Raw genomic sequence first — 16,929 nt, 5'->3', positions numbered from 1 at the left:
CACACAAACCTGCCCAGCTGAGCAGACCTGCTGGTGACCAACACCTGCCCTGATCAGAAGCACTGGGTGACAGCCTATTCCCCACTCAGACTGGATTCCAAGGCATCTGCTTTGAGATCAAGGGCCCCACCCAGCTGCAGCCAACTGTGGAAAAACCCTTGTTACCTTGCGATCTCCTGGTGGTAATCATAATGCTCATCCTCCTCCAGCCACTCCACAGACCCCGTGGTTGGGTTGGCCCGCCCGCAGAAGACTTTCATGGTGCCAATTAGCTCCTCAGTTTTAGCGTAGAAAAGCAGCCTTGCCAGCTGCCTATAGACAGGTCTGATCGTCAGAAATCTCTTCAAATTGTAATGCCCAAAAATGAAGAGGAAAAAAAAAAAAAAAGAAATCAAGAAAGACAAAAATGTCACAGTCACTGAAACTATTTGTTAATCAGCATTTTAATCCTTCCAGCAGGGTTACTTGGTTTTATATTCAGCATATAACATCAAATACTATTAAGACAAAAACTCAGAAAGCTTTCTGGAAACTTCAGCAGTCCTCAATGATTTCAGTAGGGTCAAATGAGCCTTACAGGTGCACCTCAGTACAGGTGAAGGCAGGTAAGAAGAGAAATAAAGCAAAGGAAAGGGCTAGAAGGAAAGGAAAACACAAAGAGATTGGGGTGGTGGTAAAGGAGTGTCACCAATACTGCCTCAGAAAGGTAAACACTTAGTTTAAGGAAAAATACAAAGAAAAAGCAATTCAAACCAACAAAGAAACCTCACCTGAACAAATAAATCAGAGCTATATGCAAACATGGCTAATCCCAGGAATATAACATTGAGCCAAAAAAGAAGCAAATCACAGAATACAAATGATTCCATTCATATGAAATTTATAACTATTCAACATAGAACAATATATTCTTCAGGGATCACACTAAAAAGCATGGCAGGGAATGAGGATAGCGGTTACCTCTAAGAGGGAAGGGAAAAGGATGGAATCAACAAGGGCCACACAAGGGACTTCAAAAGTAACAGTATTGTTATTTTTCTAAAACTGGGTGGTGGGGGCTTCCCTGGTGGCACAGTGGTTAAGAATCCGCCTGCCAATGCAGGGGACAAGGGTTCGAGCCCTGGTCCGCGAAGATCTCACATGCCACGGAGCAACTAAGCCTGTGCGCCACAACTACTGAAGCCCGCGAGCTACAACTACTGAGCCCGCGAGCTGCAACTACTGAAGCCCGCGCGCCTAGAGCCAGTGCTCTGCAGCAAGAGAAGCCACCGCAATGAGAAGCCCACGCACCGCAACGAAGAGTAGCCCCCGCTCGCCGCAACTAGAGAAAGCCCACACGCAGCAACGAAGATCCAACACAGCCAAGGTAAATACATTTTTTTAAAAAAATTTTAAATAATTAAAAAATTTAAAAACCGGGTGGTGGGGATACAGGTGTCCATGATATTGTCATTCTTTATGCCTCACTATTTTTTATGATTACTTATCCACCCCATATTCAATTTTTTTTTTTAATTTTTATTTATTTATTTTTGGCTGCGTTAGGTCTTCGTTTCTGTGCGAGGGCTTGCTCTAGTTGCGGCGAGCGGGGGCCACTCTTCATCGCGGTGCGTGGGCCTCTCACTGTCGTGGCCTCTCTTCTTGCGGAGCACAGGCTCCAGACGCGCAGGCTCAGTAATTGTGGCTCACGGGCCCAGGTGCTCCGCAGCATTTGGGATCTTCCCAGACCAGGGCTCGAACCCGCGTCCCCTGCATTGGCAGGCAGATTCTCAACCACTGCGCCACCAGGGAAGCCCCATATTCAATTTTAAAAACAATTTTTAAAAACCTTTCTCCGTCTGAAAAAAAAACAAAGCCTTCAAATAAATGTCACCAGATGCATATCTTATATGGCCTGTTTCTCCAAAGAGATCTATTTCTGAGAGATAAACACCAAAGCTCAAACTCTGAAAGTACTTCTCAGCAGATATGGCCTCTCACAGTGCCCTCCCTCTTACCATTCAGAAAACAGCAAGTGTTCCACACTCCCATTCATTTCTTGATAAACACTGATCCATCATCAGGAAACCTTAGGAAGAATGCCTACTCCACAGGACCCTAAACATTCCTAAGGCATTTTACTGGCAAGAGTTACTTTCTTTTGAAGTTATCTAAACTAAATAAACACTGAATTCTTATACTAGAGGATGGAGAACAATCTTTTCTGAAAAGACTCAGGCAGTCACTGGACTGGTTCAAAGCAGTCAATTTGTCCTTCAGTAAAACTCTACCTCTAACTCTACTTCAGCATATCTATTCTCTAATTTAGTGGCTCTCAAGGTTTCCGACAACCCCAGTAAGAAATATGCTTTACCTTGAGAGACAACATACACACGCACATGCAAAGTTTCACAAAACAATACTTAGTCTTCCTGTAGGCAAGACCCTCTGATATAGTCCACTGTATTTAATTTTTATTTTTTGTGTTGGTCACGATCCACTAAATTGATTTAATAACTCACCAAAGGGTTGCAACCTACAGTTTGAAAAGCGCTGCTACAATCAGCTCTGCACATCTCTGCTAATACTTATTATTAAAAGACAGAGTATCTAGAACTACCATAATTTGTAATATGCTTTAGATAACTGTGTCCAACAAATGCTGTAGTAGACAAAAGTTTAAAAGATGGGTAGGATTTAGGTGGGTGAGGAGACGGAGAGAGCACTTCACCAGATTAGAAAGGCTTAGACCATCACGCACAGTGAACTAATCCGTTTAGCTGAAGTTTCACTGAACAAGGAGTCAAACATGTTGGTGGGGTCCATGTTGTGAAGAGTCCTGAAACCCTTATCCTGTGGTCCATGTGGAATCAACCATAAAGTCACTTAAAGGTTAAGAGTATAGTAAAGAACTGTAATTTATGGAATTCCCTTTTCATCTGTGATGTTGCAGAGGCTGTAACTAGGACCACAATGTCTTTTCAGATCTGTAGAGAAGTCACTGGTTTCATATAAGTCTAAATAAATGCTTGAGGACAGGAACCATGTCCTGTAACCTCTCTGGGTGAACACTAAACATCTTCTATGGATGAATTGCCTCGTATTATTAGGACTTGTCCTCTCCAAGAAGGAGCCCATACTCCAGATTCAGGATACTCTAACCTCCTCCTCATTCTCCAAGAGCTGTGAACTCACACGGTTAATGGAAATCACCATTGCAAGCCCTAATTGCTTTACTAGTCAGATTTCAGAGCAGACGTCTGGTTCATTTATTCAAAATTTACTAGGCACCTTCTGTATGCCAGGCACTGTATTAGGACTAGAGGACTATCGTAAACAATACAGAGGAGGTCCTTGTCCTCCAAGAATTTACAGACCCTAATGGGAGAAAGAGAATAAATATAAATATACAATTAAAGACTACCTGAGGGCAAGAAAGGAAATATACAGGGCGCTATGAAAGAGAATAACAAAGTTATGGAAAGACTCTCTGAGGAAAAGAGCATCTAAGTTGAGGCCTACAGAATAACCCAGGTTAAAAGCTGTGAAAGTGCAATGCTCATATTTCAGGAATCCTTACCCCAACTTTTCCAAGTAAAGGTCCTAAGATGTAAAGAACAAGGTGCAGAGTGACAAAAGCCTGAGTGACTGAAGCACTTTGAGCAGAAGAAATGATGGGCGACTAGGGGTGGGCTTCTGCAACGTCGGCTGCGGAAAGGTGTTTGGATTTTGTTCTAAATGCACTGGGAGCCACTCAAGGGTTTTAAGCAAAAGAATATCTACGTTGGATGTACGCTTTTACAGGGCCGCTCTGGCCAGTGTGTGGTAGATAGACTGGTTTCCAACTACTGAGATTTTCAACTACTGAGATTTTCAACTACTGAGATTTTCAACTACTGAGAATACTGCGACTGGGAAAGACCAGTGAGCCAGGGAACCGTGGCCCAGTCGAGGCGCGATGGCTGGAGCTCCGTTAATTTTGCGGCGCGGGTCTCTATCGCTGAAGGGAGGCACCAAGTACTATGATCCAGGTCCCGGCAGAGGTGCTCAGTCACAGGCCCAGCTAGAAGCAATGACCCGACTGGATGGCAGAGCCAGGGACCGCCTAGAACCCCGCACTACCGCCGGCCCGGGAGCTCTGAGCCGCCCCATACAGACTCTAGAAAGTTCCTCCAGAGTCCCGAAGAGATGCGTACCCCAGTGTCCGAGTACGACCATGCCACATTCCTCCGCCGACGCCTTGGGCTGAGCACAGGATGCTGGCTGCACCCGACCCTTCAACCGCGACCCCACCTTCCCAACCAGCCCAGCGCCTCACCGGCCAGGAGAACCGCTCCATTCACTTCCGCCGCCACCGCCATCTTACCGCGGCAGGCGTGCAAAGGCGGGACTTCCCTGGGCCCGCTGAGCGTGCCGGGGGCGGGGCCCGGAAGCAGAACTGGAAAGCTCTTCCGTCGCACCCCGCGCATTCCCATAGTGCTCCACGACAGCTGCTATGGAGGGGGGCATGACAGCGGTCCTCCGCGTGAAGCGGAAACGCAGTGCGGAACCCGCTGAGGCACTTGTCCTCGCTTGTAAACGCCTCTGCCCCAGCGCAGTTGAGTCGGGAGCCCAAAAGACGCCTCCGGAGGATCTGGAGAGAGCAGCAGAAAATAATGTCTTCCAGTTGGTGGCCACCGTGCGCTCCCAGGTATAGGGCCGGGAGGGAGCCAGTGTGAAAGGGATCTTAGGGCGCAGCTGGGGTGCATCATTTTCCCTCACCCTTTCACGAACCCCTGATTATGCCGCCCCATAACCCCGCTTCTTCCCCCCTCCCCACTCCCCGCAGGAGGAGCCAGTACAGCCGCTTGTGCGAGCCGCCCTGCGCCCGTCCCTGGGCAGCCAGCAGCGTATCCGCCGTCATCTCCGTGCGTCGGCTCGGGAGATCCGGCAGAACGGCCGCTACAGGGTAGTCTCTAGCCGCCGATCCTCGGGAATTCCATCGGGCGGCTTGGGGTCCGAGGACGCGCCGGGAAGCCCAGAAGCCGCCGAGGACGAAGGCTTCCAGCTGTTGGACCTGGTCCACGAGGAAGGAGACCCAGAGGCCGCCGCGATCTCCTGCAAAGTGAGTACACGCCGGGAGTCGAGCTCTGGGCTTCTCGGGACAGAGAGTACGCAAAGTTAGCACACAGTTAAAGAGAGTACACATGGCTTCACTTTAGAGATGGATGATCCATCCAGCTTGATGGACATGTTTTACAGGTTAGATTATCCATTCAACAAGTATTTACTCAGCGCCCACTATGTGCCAGGCATGGTTCTTAGGTTCTGTGGATACAGCAGTGAGGACCTAACATTCAGGTAGAGGAGAGAAACATCAGACAAATTCAATGTCAGATGGTGAAATGGGCTATTGGGGCGCTTCATTCATCATTCCATTTCAATGTCATTTTCACTGAGAAAATGACTTTTGAGTAAAGACTTGAATGGCAAGGCACTGCGGATATCTTGGGCAGAGGGGTTTCACACTGAGGAGCTCTAAGTGCAAAGACCCTGAAGCCGAATTTGTCTGGTGTTTGCAAGGTCATTGTGCATGGAGCCCATGGGGATGGGGGAAGATAGTAAGGAATTTGGGGAGAGGATACCTGCTAAACCCTTTCAACTAGGTAGTTGCAAGGATACATTGCCTTTCACCCAGAGATGGGGAAGATAGTAAGGAATTTGGGGAGAGGATACCTGCTAAACCCTTTCAACTAGGTAGTTGCAAGGATACATTGCCTTTCACCCAGAGATGGGGAATCACTGGAGGATTCTGACCAAGGTAAAGATAAAGCAGAGGGGAAAACTCATCAAAGGGAGGTTAAAGGACCAGGCCTGGGTAGCATACCAAGTTTGAGGCAGATTTTGGATTAGAATGCAAGTCTTCTCACATTTAATTCAGTGTTACTTTTTTTTTTTTTTTATGTTTATCTTTGGCTCTGTTGGGTCTTCATTGCTGTGCGTGGGCTTTCTCTAGTTGAGGCGAGTGGGGTATACTCTTCGTTGCAGTGCGCGGGCTTCTCATTGCGGTGGCTTCTCTTGTTGCAGAGCACAGGCTCTAGGTGCGCAGGCTTCAGTAGTTGTGGCGCACGGGCTTAGTTGTTCCACGGCATATGGGATCTTCCCGGACTAGAGATTGAACCCCTCTCCCCTGCATTGGCAGGCGGATTCTCAACCACTGTGCCACCAGGGAAGCCCCCAGTGTTACTTTCTACTAATTACATTTTCTAAGTTAGTTTTGTACCTCACTTCCAAAAAGCAACGTCAACTACATGCAGTAAGACCAAAGAAATAGAAAATTCTCAATCTAAGGTATGCTCCCTCTTGACAAACATTTTTCAAATCTACTTTTAAGTTTTTGAAGTTTAAAAAAATGAAATTTTGGGCTTCCCTGGTGGCGCAGTGGTTAAGAATCCGCCTGCCAATGCTCAATGTTGGGGACATGGGTTCAAACCCTGGTCCAGGAAGATCCCAAATGCCGCGGAGCAACTAAGCCTGTGCGCCACAACTACTGAGCCCACGTGCTGCAACTACTGAAGCCCACGCACCTAGAGCCTGTGCTCTGCAACAAGCGATGCCACCGCAATGAGAAGCCTGCGCACCGCAACAAAGAGTAGCCCCCACTCGCCGCACTAGAGAAAGCCTGCACGCAGCAACGAAGACCCAACACAGCCAAAAATAAATAAATAAAAAATAACTTTATTTTTAAAAAATGAAATTTTTATTCAAAATATATCAAGCAAAAGATATTTAATCACATTCCTAGTATACCTGGATAACAATTTGGGCATGATGTCCATAGCCACCTCTTTTACCAAAACTAATTCCACACTGCATCATGAGTTACACATTTTTAAAAGTAAACCAATGTTCAATGGAATCAAGTCAATTAAATAGCTCATTAAATCATATAAGAAAAACTAGTAGATAAGTTAGGAAGGATATGAACACAGATTTTCCCAACAATGCGATACAAACTGTAAACACATCAAAAATGTTTGCGCAGAATAATTATTAAAGAACATAAATTTAAACTGAAAGCAAACTTGAGGTTTTATGCCTACTAGACTATCAGGAAAAGGTTTGCCAGTAGCTCTGCTGGCAAGGCTGTAATTAAAATTGTACGACTGTTGTGCTTAAAATTGATGCAAGCCTTTGGGAAAACAGCAGGGCTTTACAGTAATATCAGGCATCCTAAAAATAGATTGGAGCCTAGTATTTTAAAACTATTTTTATTGTTTGGATTCTAAAGCCGTCCAAAAATCTAAGATTTTTTGTTGTTGTTGGCTGCGTTGGGTCTTCGTTGCTGCACGCGGGCTTTCTCTAGTTGCGGCGAGCGGGGGCTACTCTTCCTTGTGGTGCACGGCCTTCTCATTGCGGTGGCTTCTCTTGTTGTGGAGCACGGGCTCTAGGCACACGGGCTTCAGTAGTTGTGGCGCACGGGCTTAGTTGCTCCGCAGCATGTGGGATCTTCCCAGACCAGGGCTCGGACCCATGTCCCCTGCATTGGCAGGCGGATTCTTAACAATTGTACCACCAGGGAAGTCTCTAAAGAGATTTTAAAATTAGTGAGAGCATTTCTCTGCCACATTACAGTGGGTTTCTTCTTAAATCGAAATGATCTCAGTTTTGGGTTTTTTTTTTTTTAAGTTTTTATTTTATTTATTTATTTATCTATTTATTTATTTGGTTGCGTGGGGTCTTAGTTGCCGCAGGCAGGCTCCTTACTTGCGGCACACATGTGGGATCTAGTTCCCCGACCAGGGATCAAACCCAGGCCCCCTGCATTGGGAGCGTGGAGTCTTAACCACTGAGCCACCAGGGAAGTCCCGACATGATCTAAGTTTTAAACAAAGTATATTTGACAACAAATCTGAAAAATTAAAGGGGAAAAGTTCAGTTCATTTTATTTAGTAATTGCACCCCCAGGATTTATCCTAGGGAAATAATTCAGCAGAAGCAAATAGCTATGGTATTAACAAAAGCAACTATTGGTATACTAAGTAATTACGTGTCAAGTACTGTGTTAGGTACTTTTACCCCCCACTTTAGCTCATTTTATCCTCACAAAAACCATATAAGGTAGGTACTTTTATCTCCATTTTTCAAATGCAAGAATTGACACATTCATTGCAATGTTGTGTATGGAGGCTAAAAATTATGTCTAAGAAATTGACATGTGCAACTGCTTGGACCATTAAATTGATAACCATGAAGACTGGAAAGATGGGAAAATACTTATTTATGTTTAATAATAGAAAATGCTGTTTGTAGCATAATTGAAGATATAGGTAAACATACACAGACTAGACTTTAAAACAATTTTTCTTTTATGAAAATAATGTATGTTCATTACAGGAAATTTGAAAAAATAGTAGCAAAATTAAAAGTAAAAGGGCAGGGGCGAATCACCCATTTTACCCCCATCCCAAAGACAACTGGAGTAAAATTGGTTTATTTCCTTTTGAGTGTAAAATTGGTTTATTTCCTTTTGAGTGTAAAATTCTATGTCTGGCGTTTTTCTGTATTGCTAGTTTGTTTTTTTAATTTTTATTTATTTTTGGCTGCATTGGGTCTTTGTTGCTGCGCGCGGGCTTTCTCTAGTTGTGGTGAGCGGGGGCTACTCTTCGTTGTGGTGCGCAGACTTTCATTGCAGTGGCTTCTCTTGTTGCAGAGCACAGGCTCTAGGCATGCGGGTTTCAGTAGTTGTGGCACGCAGGCTCTACAGCGCAGGCTCAGTAGTTGTGGCGCATGGGCTTAGTTGCACTGCAGCATGTGGGATCTTCCCGGACCAGGGCTCGAACCCGTGTCCCCTGCATTGGCAGGTGAATTCTTAACCACTGCGCTACCAGGGAAGCCCCTGTTGTTTTGTTTTTTAATTAATTAATTTATTTATTTATTTTTGGTTGTGTTTGGTCTTCGTTGCTGTGCGCGGGCTTTCTCTAGTTGTGCTGCGCAGGCTTCCCATTGCAGTGGCTTCTCTTGTCGCAAAGCACGGGCTCTAGGCGCGCAGGCTTCAGTAGTCGTGGATCGCGGGCTTTAGAGTGCTGGCTCAGTAGTTGTGGCGCACGGGCTTAGTTGCTCCATAGCATGTGGGATCTTCCCGGACCAGGGCTCGAACCCATGTCCCCTGCGTTGGCAGGCAGATTCTTAACCACTGCGCCACCAGGGAAGTCCCTGTATTGCTAGTTTTTGTAAATATTTTAATGGCTGCATAATTTGTTGAACTGAAGGCTGAGGGCTTGTGAGTTGGAACCAGAAGTTTTCTTGTAAGCAGCTTTGAGGTTGGTCAAGAGTCTGCACAAAAACTGACATCTCTAGTTCCTTTTGACTTTGGAGCAAGAAAGAATTAATTCCCTGTAGCCTGTAAATGATGAGAACATTGGTCTCCCTTTATCTGCCCTGGCCATGGGACACCCCCCTCTTCCCCCTGTATGGTGTCTGGTTTGAGCTGCAGAGCTTCCGGTGATGAACCTGTCGAGAGTGACTGGCAGCATGTCCCTCTGGTTTCCAAAGTGACCTGTGCTACCCTAGACAACACAGCCTCTTGCCACTGGAGCACATCTTACCTGGGCAAGTTCTATTCTGGGGCAATCCATCTCAAACTATCAGAAAAAGGATTATAGGGGAGGCCACTCCTCGTTTGTGATTAAAAGCAGGATGTCAGGGTGAGCAAGCCAAGTGGTGGGTGATGGCTGGTGGTAGTCACCAGGGTCCAGGAATCGCCCATAGGCCCCTATAAGAGGCCACACAAAATGCAGACCCATTTGGGGGTCAACCATAGGGGTGCTGCTGTCGGCCTGTGGATCTCCAAGGGGAGAACATCATACCAAAGGAGCTCAGAGAAGACCTGTAGAAGCAGAGCCTGGGGGCAAGACTAGCCAGCTCTGCTGGCTCTCCCCTTCCTCAGGCCAGTCTTCCCGTGTGCTCTCTTATGTCAGCCAAGCACAAAAGAGCATGAAGCTATCTTGTAAGTTTCTATCTTAAAAAAAGTACTACACATTCATTTTATAGAGACTTGATTTTTTTTAAATTTCATAGATAACTGAGAAGAGACTAGTAGGCCATGGGGATAAGAATCTTGAATTCAACATAGAGAACTGCAGGGAGGCTTCCTTCACCGAGGTCTTAGGTTCCTCCTCTTGGGACATCCATGTTTTAAGTTATGCATGTATCATCTGCTGTTCTCTTTACAGACATCTGACCCAGATGTGATCCTCTGCAATTCTGTAGAGTTGATCCGTGAGCGGTTGACTGTATCTGAAGATGGACCAAGAGTTGGGTACCAGGAGGAACAGAAGGACAACTATGTGTATGACATTTACTGTTTGGACATGGCCACTCCAGGATGGATTGAGAACATCCTCTCTGTGCAGCCCTATAGCCAAGAGTGGGAGTTGGTAAGGGGGCCCGTGAGGCAGGGGGCATGAGGCAGCCTCAGTTCATTTTCTAGTCACGTGCTTTGCCTCCCTAGGTTCTACTCCTGATCGCCATTGTTCTTAGTTCTTCTTATCCTTGCTTAAAAGGAAAAATTTATGCTAAATGCCTTTTAGAAACCTGGGTTTAGTGCAGGAATTTTGGGAAAGACAGTCTACATTGATACTTTTTGCTCTTAATGAGTCTCTTACAAGGTTTGCAACATAGTCTTGTTTATGCAGTTGGTGCTATGTAATCTGCAGGTTCCGTGGGCTCTGCATCCCCGAATTCAACCAACCACAGATCAAAAATATTCCGGTGGGGGAAATTCCAGAAAGTTACAAAAGGCAAAATTTGAATTTGCTGCACACTGGCAACTATTTACATAGTATTTGCGTTGTATTAGGTATTACAAGTAATCTAGAGATGATTTAAAGTATATGAGAGGAGTAAAGCAACTATACTCCAATAAAAATTAATTTAAAAAATAAATAAGTAAGTAAAAATTTAAAAGAATAAAGTATATGAGAGAATGTGCATAGGCTATATGGAAATACTTAGCCATTTTGTGTAGGGGACCTATGGAAACAAAAGCTTTTTTTTTTTTTTTTAATTGTATCTTAGAGGGTGAAAAACCTTGGATTAAGAAAGCTAACATCCTGACGTTATTAAATTCTAAAATTATTAATGAGAAAAGTTAAGGTCTACCTCTCATCCTCTTATTATGAGAGAAGCACCCTGTCCCACACCTGCACTATAAGTGGCCTCACAGTCAGGTACCCACCTTGGACGACTGCACAGCCCCCCTCCTTTCTGCATTTCACACTTGGGTTTTGGCTCTAACCTTTGGCATCACCTGTAATCCATTTAATCCCTCTCCTACCTGGCTGGCCTTCAGCAGTTTGAAGATCACTGCCATCACCTGCTCAGAGCTGTTTCTCCTCCGCACCCTGCTGCGTTCCCTTCTGGTAGAGTTCAGATCATCCAACCAGGAAATGTGGTTCCTGGAGCTAGACTCTGAGTAGAGTAGGGCTACTGTCTCCCTCTTACAGCCTAAGGTTACTGCAGCCTCTACCAAACTAACACCTATGTTTTCTCTTTTTCACACATCACCCTTAAATGACATCTCTCCCAGTTGGTCTGCTAATAGCTTCCCCCAGAGCATAACTTTAGAGGTTTTGACTTATACTCATGTTTATGTTGAGATGTGCAGGTGAATGATGACCAACAACCAGAGGACATTTATGAAGATGAAGATGATGAGAACAGTGAGAATAATTGGCGCAATGAGTACCCAGAGGAGGAGAACAGTGACGGAGATGAAGATTCCAGAGGTAGGTGGTAGCAGCCCTGGTTGGGGAGGGACTGGTGGGATCTGGGACTGAGGTGTGAGCAAGGTTGACAGGTATATCTTAGCTGGTTTTCCTTTTCTGCCCTTTGAGCTCCACCAGCTTGACCACAAGCTGGTGGAGCTGTAGGACATGCAAGGACCAGTGTTCCCAGGGGGGCTGCTGGATGTATAATGTCAGTTAGGCCTGGGTTCAAATCCTTAGTTCTTTCATTGCCTAGCAATGGTCCCTTTCCCTCCTACTTTGAATAGAGTGCTGGAGAGGTTTGCCAGTAGGAGTGGGCCCAGGGTTTTCATAAGGCAAGGAATTGTTGCATTTACCTGTGCAACAACACAGACATGGTACGTGGGGGAAGAGGAAGGAAGGATGCTCTGGCACCACAGTTCTTCGACTTTCTTGGTGTTTGATGATAGAGGAACAGTTAATCAAGCTATGGGATATTCTATTGGGGAAGTGGCAAGGAACAAAATTATATTTGCAATATGACTACAACTATTATAACAACAACAAAAAAATACTGAGAGGAAAATGACAAAGCACTCCAATGTTAAAGGACTTGGTTTACATGGTAAGAATTTTATTGCTTTTTAAAAAATTGTTCTATATTCTAAATTTTCTTTATTGAGCAAGTATTTTATAATAGGAAACAAAACAAACGTTTTTGAGAAGGGAAGGGGCTTTTGTGGTCATTTAGAAAACCATACAATTAGAGCCCATTCCTGTTATCTCATTCTAGTCTCTGATGATTACAACAGCCTCAGTGAAGAAGAAGGAGACAACAGAGGACCACAGATGTGGAGCAAATACCCTTTGGATGTGCAGAAGGAGTTTGGCTATGACAGCCCCCATGACCTGGATTCAGACTGATGATCCTGTGACATCCCTGAGGTTCTACCACAAGCCCCTGAGGGTTCTGTGACTGCAGTGTCAGCCACACTAGTTAACATCCTCTCGGGCTTCCTAGCTTAACACGTGGAAGGAAAAAGCATATCCAACAGCACCATTCCACCATGGTGAAAACTTGCACTAAGGGAGTGCGTCTTTTCTACTATCTGTAGGGCCCCCCTTTGTCTCAGTCAAAACTGACCTTAGAGTCTGGGGGCGGGGGAGATGCTGTGAAAGTGAAGCTTCCTGGCCCAGACATCTTACCTGCATTCCCATTCTCCTCCTACGCCAAAGCCAATTAAGGGGAAGAGCGTCTCCCGTTTTGTCAGCACTAAGACTGGGCTTTCCCAGGCCACCTGCCTCCAGTAAAAGGCTGTTTCTTTTGATAGAGGGACTCTAGAAGGGCTGCAGTGGGTCCCTTGTAGCGGCACAGACTGGATAGTAATGGCCATTAGGAAAGAAAGTAGAATCTGCCTGAGCCATGAGAGGTTTTAGTTAACAGCTATCTCTACCTCCCTGCTTCCTGACTCTGATAATGGTTGTAAAGATTGCTAGTTTCCTCTGGCAGTGGTGCCAAGGAACAGGGTATGTATGAATCTCTTTAATAAAAACTAACTTTGAACAGGGGAGCAAGTAATTCCTTTAAAACCTTTTTAAATCTGACTATCTAATGTGCTTTCCCACCATACTCCCTGCTCCCTTTACCCCCCCGCCAAAAAGGGGGAGGGGTTGGTGAGAAGTTTCAGACACTAAGAACTTAAGGCAAGTGAGGAAATGCAAAGTACATCCTAAACTTGGCTTTCCATTGAGAAATGTTTAACTAGACACAGCACTCACCAAAAACAAACTACGGTCAACAGGACCAATTTTTTTTTACCAAAACTTGTATCTCTTGATTCCTTTCCAAACCACAAATGCCTTAACTCTGACTGAGTTGGCATTTATTCTGCAGTGACGAATAGGTTCTATATCTGCACTGTGTAGTAGTAGCCATTAGCCACATATGGCTGTTGAGCACTTGAAATGAGATTAGTGCAACTGAGGAATTGAATTTTAAAATTTTATTTAACTTAACTAGCTACATGTAGCTAGTAGCTACCATACTGGACTGCACAAGTCTAGGGAAACAATATACAGAAACTTTGATTCAAGGTGTGCCCTCTTGCCCTGTGGCACAGGCTTATCACATGAGAAGATAAATTACACAAGGAAATGTCTTCTTCCTGCCAATTCTAAGATTCCATAAGCATCTCTACTTTTCTATCCTACCTGCACCCATTTCACTTTATATTTTTTGTACATCTTTATCTTCTTATCTACAAGTTGTTAAACCTCCCAAAGTGATTAATTTCCATGTGTATGTATATTCGGGCCCTACTATTGCAGTTATAAAACCAACAAACAGACTTGGTTTCCCAACCTAACTATCCACTAAGGTGCAATTCAGTGCTGCAAAAACAGGCAGCAACGTACAGATCTAATACTAGTCATCTCAGTCTCCTGTAAGCATAGAAACAAAGGATTGAAAACCACTCTGCCATTATAATGTGCTCACTGCTGTTTCTGTACCCATTTACAGTTTGCCAACATTAAAGGGCTGACAGCTTCACAAACTGTACCCACTGCAAAAGGGATTAGCACACCAGGAGAAGGATTGAAGGAGATAAACAAAGACCTCGCAGAAATTAATTCCACTAGGAAGCCTGAGTGCTGTAAGGAGTCTCTGGCATCCCTCCCTCAAAAGGCTTCCTGGGAGAAGTCTGTATCCAGCACAGAGGGGAAGAATGTGGTCACCATCCAGTAATGAGAGGGGGGTGACATGGCTCACTAAGCAAGTACTAGGGCACCTGGAGTGTGAGGGCCTTGCTTCCCCCTGGAGCCACTGGGAGGCAACAAGTTCCTGAGATCAGCTTGTCATTTACTTCAGTAGAGAAAACTAAAGCCTGGGTCAGGGATCCTTCAAAGACAAGTGCAGTCTGCTTGAAGGATTAGCTCCAGAGGATCCCTGGGATAGGTGCCAGATTGGGTCAGACAGGAGTCATGTTTACACAGTCTGGGCAAGTCAGCCTTTGCACAAGACTCCCTGTTGTCAGGCAAATCCCCAACCCATGACAGTAGGAATGTACTCCTATGTTCTCACAGATGCATGCATGCCCTGAACAAAAGGCAGCTGTGAGCATGCTCCCCTAAATTGCCTTTATTGAGCAAGTGTGACCAAGGTTAGTCCCTTGTCTGCAACTGGGGCCGGTTTGGTGGAGAAGAATGGTCAGAAAGGTAGATTGCCTCATAGTTCCCATCTTTATCGTTGACCAATTTCAAAACCTAAGGACAAGAAGCCCATGGGGCATACCAAGCCAGCAGGTTCTTCTGGGTCCAGGATGACAGTGTCTGGAATCACCACAGGACAGTTGTCCAATCCAGTGCAGCCATGTGGCCCATGAAGGAACATCCATTAGGGCAAACCTACCCCTTTGGGCAGACCTGGGTGCTAAAGCACAGCCTGAGCGCCAGAATTAGTTGCTTCCGATCATGAATCTGCTGATGGAGGTTGAAGCAGCTTTACTTCCAGAGTCTTCACTGATCTCCACAGAGAGAAAACAGAAGTCTCCAAAGTACCAAGCTCTTCCTGAGACTGCAGCCCCACCAGACCTCAGGCAAGGGGAGGCAGGCAGGCGATGGGTGCATTATCCCGGTGATCCACACCAAGGTGGCTCAGTGTGAAAAAAGCCTGGTGCCTGGTGTCAGGGACAGAAGAGGAGGAGGATGCAGCCTGGTGTGAGGTTTTCAGAAAAATGACCACTTCTAGCACCAAGATGGGCTTGCGTGGGTCTGCACAGCAGCCCCTCATACCGGCCCTTACAGAGAGGAACAAGCTACTTGTCAGTTTGGGTCCAGGAGATGTTCTCTAAACCATTGACAGCTGAAAGAATTCAAGTGATTCACCTGAATCCTAGGACAGTTTCTGCCCTCTTAGAGTTCATACCAGAAACCCAGGGATTTGCTTTTTGTCAACTAGAACAGAGACCTAAGGTCTCAAGTAAAATAAAGGATTATCTTTCAAAGTAGCAGTATTACCAGGCCTCTGACTCATGAATTTGTTCATCTGTCCTTGTGGAACTTGAGCCAGGTGCTTGTAACATGTGACCTATCTGTATACTGAAGTGTAACTGGTACATGAGTAAAAAATCTTTAAAGTTCACCTCTGCAGGTAAGACTCAACAGAAGACTGTGCTAAAACCGAGCAAAACAATCTGTGGTCAGAGTCTGACCCACCACCACATAGACACCTCTAAGGTCAGAGGGACTTGCTTTGGGATACTTTGAATTTTTAAACACAATCAGCCTACTGCATCCTGTAGATTAATGAACACCAATGCTTTGCTAGAACTGGTGTCCTGGATTAAATAATATCAATAAATAATAGAATACAACTCTTTCACCAGGGAAGGATTTTGAGCCAGAGGAAGAAATGGTAGCATTTCAGGCCTCTAATGTCAGATGCTTGGACCTGGTCAGAGGAAAACTTCCCATAGAGCAGCCCCTTTGTAGAAACTCCCAGTTCAAACCTCAAATTCAGAAACCACCAGCCACAGCTATTAACCTAGCACTCCCTCTTCCCACAATGCAGCTCACCAAGTAAGTGTTTGCAAGGGCTGCACCTACTCACCAGGAACAAAACTAAGCAACCATTCCCCTATTCCCCGAGCCCTCTGCCACCACCACCCTCTGAAGTCCCCACCTTCAGGCTGGCCCCAGATCCTGAGACCCATAGCTTACCGATGAGAGTGACCACCTGAGCAGGCCATCAGCCCTGAGCCCCCTTACATAATGTGGGCCAACAGCCCTCCTTGAGTATAAGAGAGTTGGGTCCACACAGTCTTGTCATCTGGACTTCGGTGGCTGTGGCCACAGGTAGCGGCCTTCCAGGCCTCAGGGGATATCACCTCTGGCCTCTACTCAGTTTTCCTCTCAACCTGTCTCTCTTCAGCTACATCTAGCTCAGTCAGGACGCAAAAGCAAAGCTTCTGGGTGACTTCGGTGATAGCAGCTAAATGAAAATAGAGAATAGAATTTAGCAAACTGACATTTAGCCACAGCCCCAGTCTGAACACCACAAGGCTGATTAAAAGCAGGTGGTTCCCTCCCCACCTGTCCCCTGGGTACCCTGTACCAGGCTCACTCCCAGCAACCCTCACTGTCCCCCATCCCATGCCCCACCAGAGGGTCTGATGCATGACTCCTTGTCTTGCTATATGGACTGAACTTTCAGGAGGGAGTGTTT

The 16,929-nt window shown here is 45.7% G+C and overlaps 3 protein-coding genes across 9 annotated transcripts in view; 1 reads left to right on the top strand and 2 right to left on the bottom strand.

Moving 5' to 3' along the window:
- The window catches only part of PRMT7 (protein arginine methyltransferase 7), a 51,172-nt gene extending 46,794 nt beyond the window's left edge, over positions 1 to 4,378 (bottom strand). The window contains exons 1-2 of one of the 2 annotated variants that reach the window (XM_059904812.1): positions 4,298 to 4,378; positions 166 to 341 (exon numbers count right to left, since the gene is read on the bottom strand). In XM_059904812.1, the coding sequence (XP_059760795.1) occupies positions 166 to 341; positions 4,298 to 4,318 (197 nt within the window). In that variant the 5' untranslated portion in view covers positions 4,319 to 4,378. Of the gene's footprint in view, positions 1 to 165; positions 342 to 4,175; positions 4,256 to 4,297 lie in introns of those variants that run through there. The other variant, XM_059904814.1, reaches the window with a different exon arrangement.
- An 82-nt stretch (positions 4,379 to 4,460) lies between these two features.
- SLC7A6OS (solute carrier family 7 member 6 opposite strand) lies at positions 4,461 to 13,269 on the top strand. Of its 2 annotated transcripts, none has more exons than XM_059904810.1 (5): positions 4,461 to 4,669; positions 4,808 to 5,083; positions 10,194 to 10,397; positions 11,627 to 11,747; positions 12,518 to 13,269. In XM_059904810.1, exons 1-5 carry the CDS (start codon positions 4,475 to 4,477, stop codon positions 12,679 to 12,681), a joined length of 960 nt encoding a protein of 319 aa, XP_059760793.1. In that variant the 5' UTR covers positions 4,461 to 4,474; the 3' UTR covers positions 12,682 to 13,269. The 2 variants fall into 2 exon arrangements, with proteins under 2 accessions (XP_059760793.1, XP_059760794.1); XM_059904811.1 differs by having other exon boundaries at positions 12,499 to 13,269.
- The window catches only part of SLC7A6 (solute carrier family 7 member 6), a 38,078-nt gene continuing 33,467 nt past the window's right edge, over positions 12,319 to 16,929 (bottom strand). For 4 of the 5 annotated variants that reach the window (XM_059904805.1, XM_059904807.1, XM_059904806.1 and 1 more), the window contains one exon: positions 12,319 to 16,695. In XM_059904805.1, coding sequence (XP_059760788.1) covers positions 16,601 to 16,695 — 95 coding nt within the window. In that variant the 3' untranslated portion in view covers positions 12,319 to 16,600. The remainder of the gene's footprint in view (positions 16,696 to 16,929) is intronic. The other variant, XR_009499046.1, reaches the window with a different exon arrangement.

This window comes from Balaenoptera ricei, chromosome 19 (genome assembly GCF_028023285.1).
Source record: "Balaenoptera ricei isolate mBalRic1 chromosome 19, mBalRic1.hap2, whole genome shotgun sequence".
NCBI lineage: Eukaryota > Metazoa > Chordata > Mammalia > Artiodactyla > Balaenopteridae > Balaenoptera > Balaenoptera ricei.
Note: the sequence above shows the minus strand (reverse complement) of the source record. Positions and strands in the feature narration are given on the sequence as shown.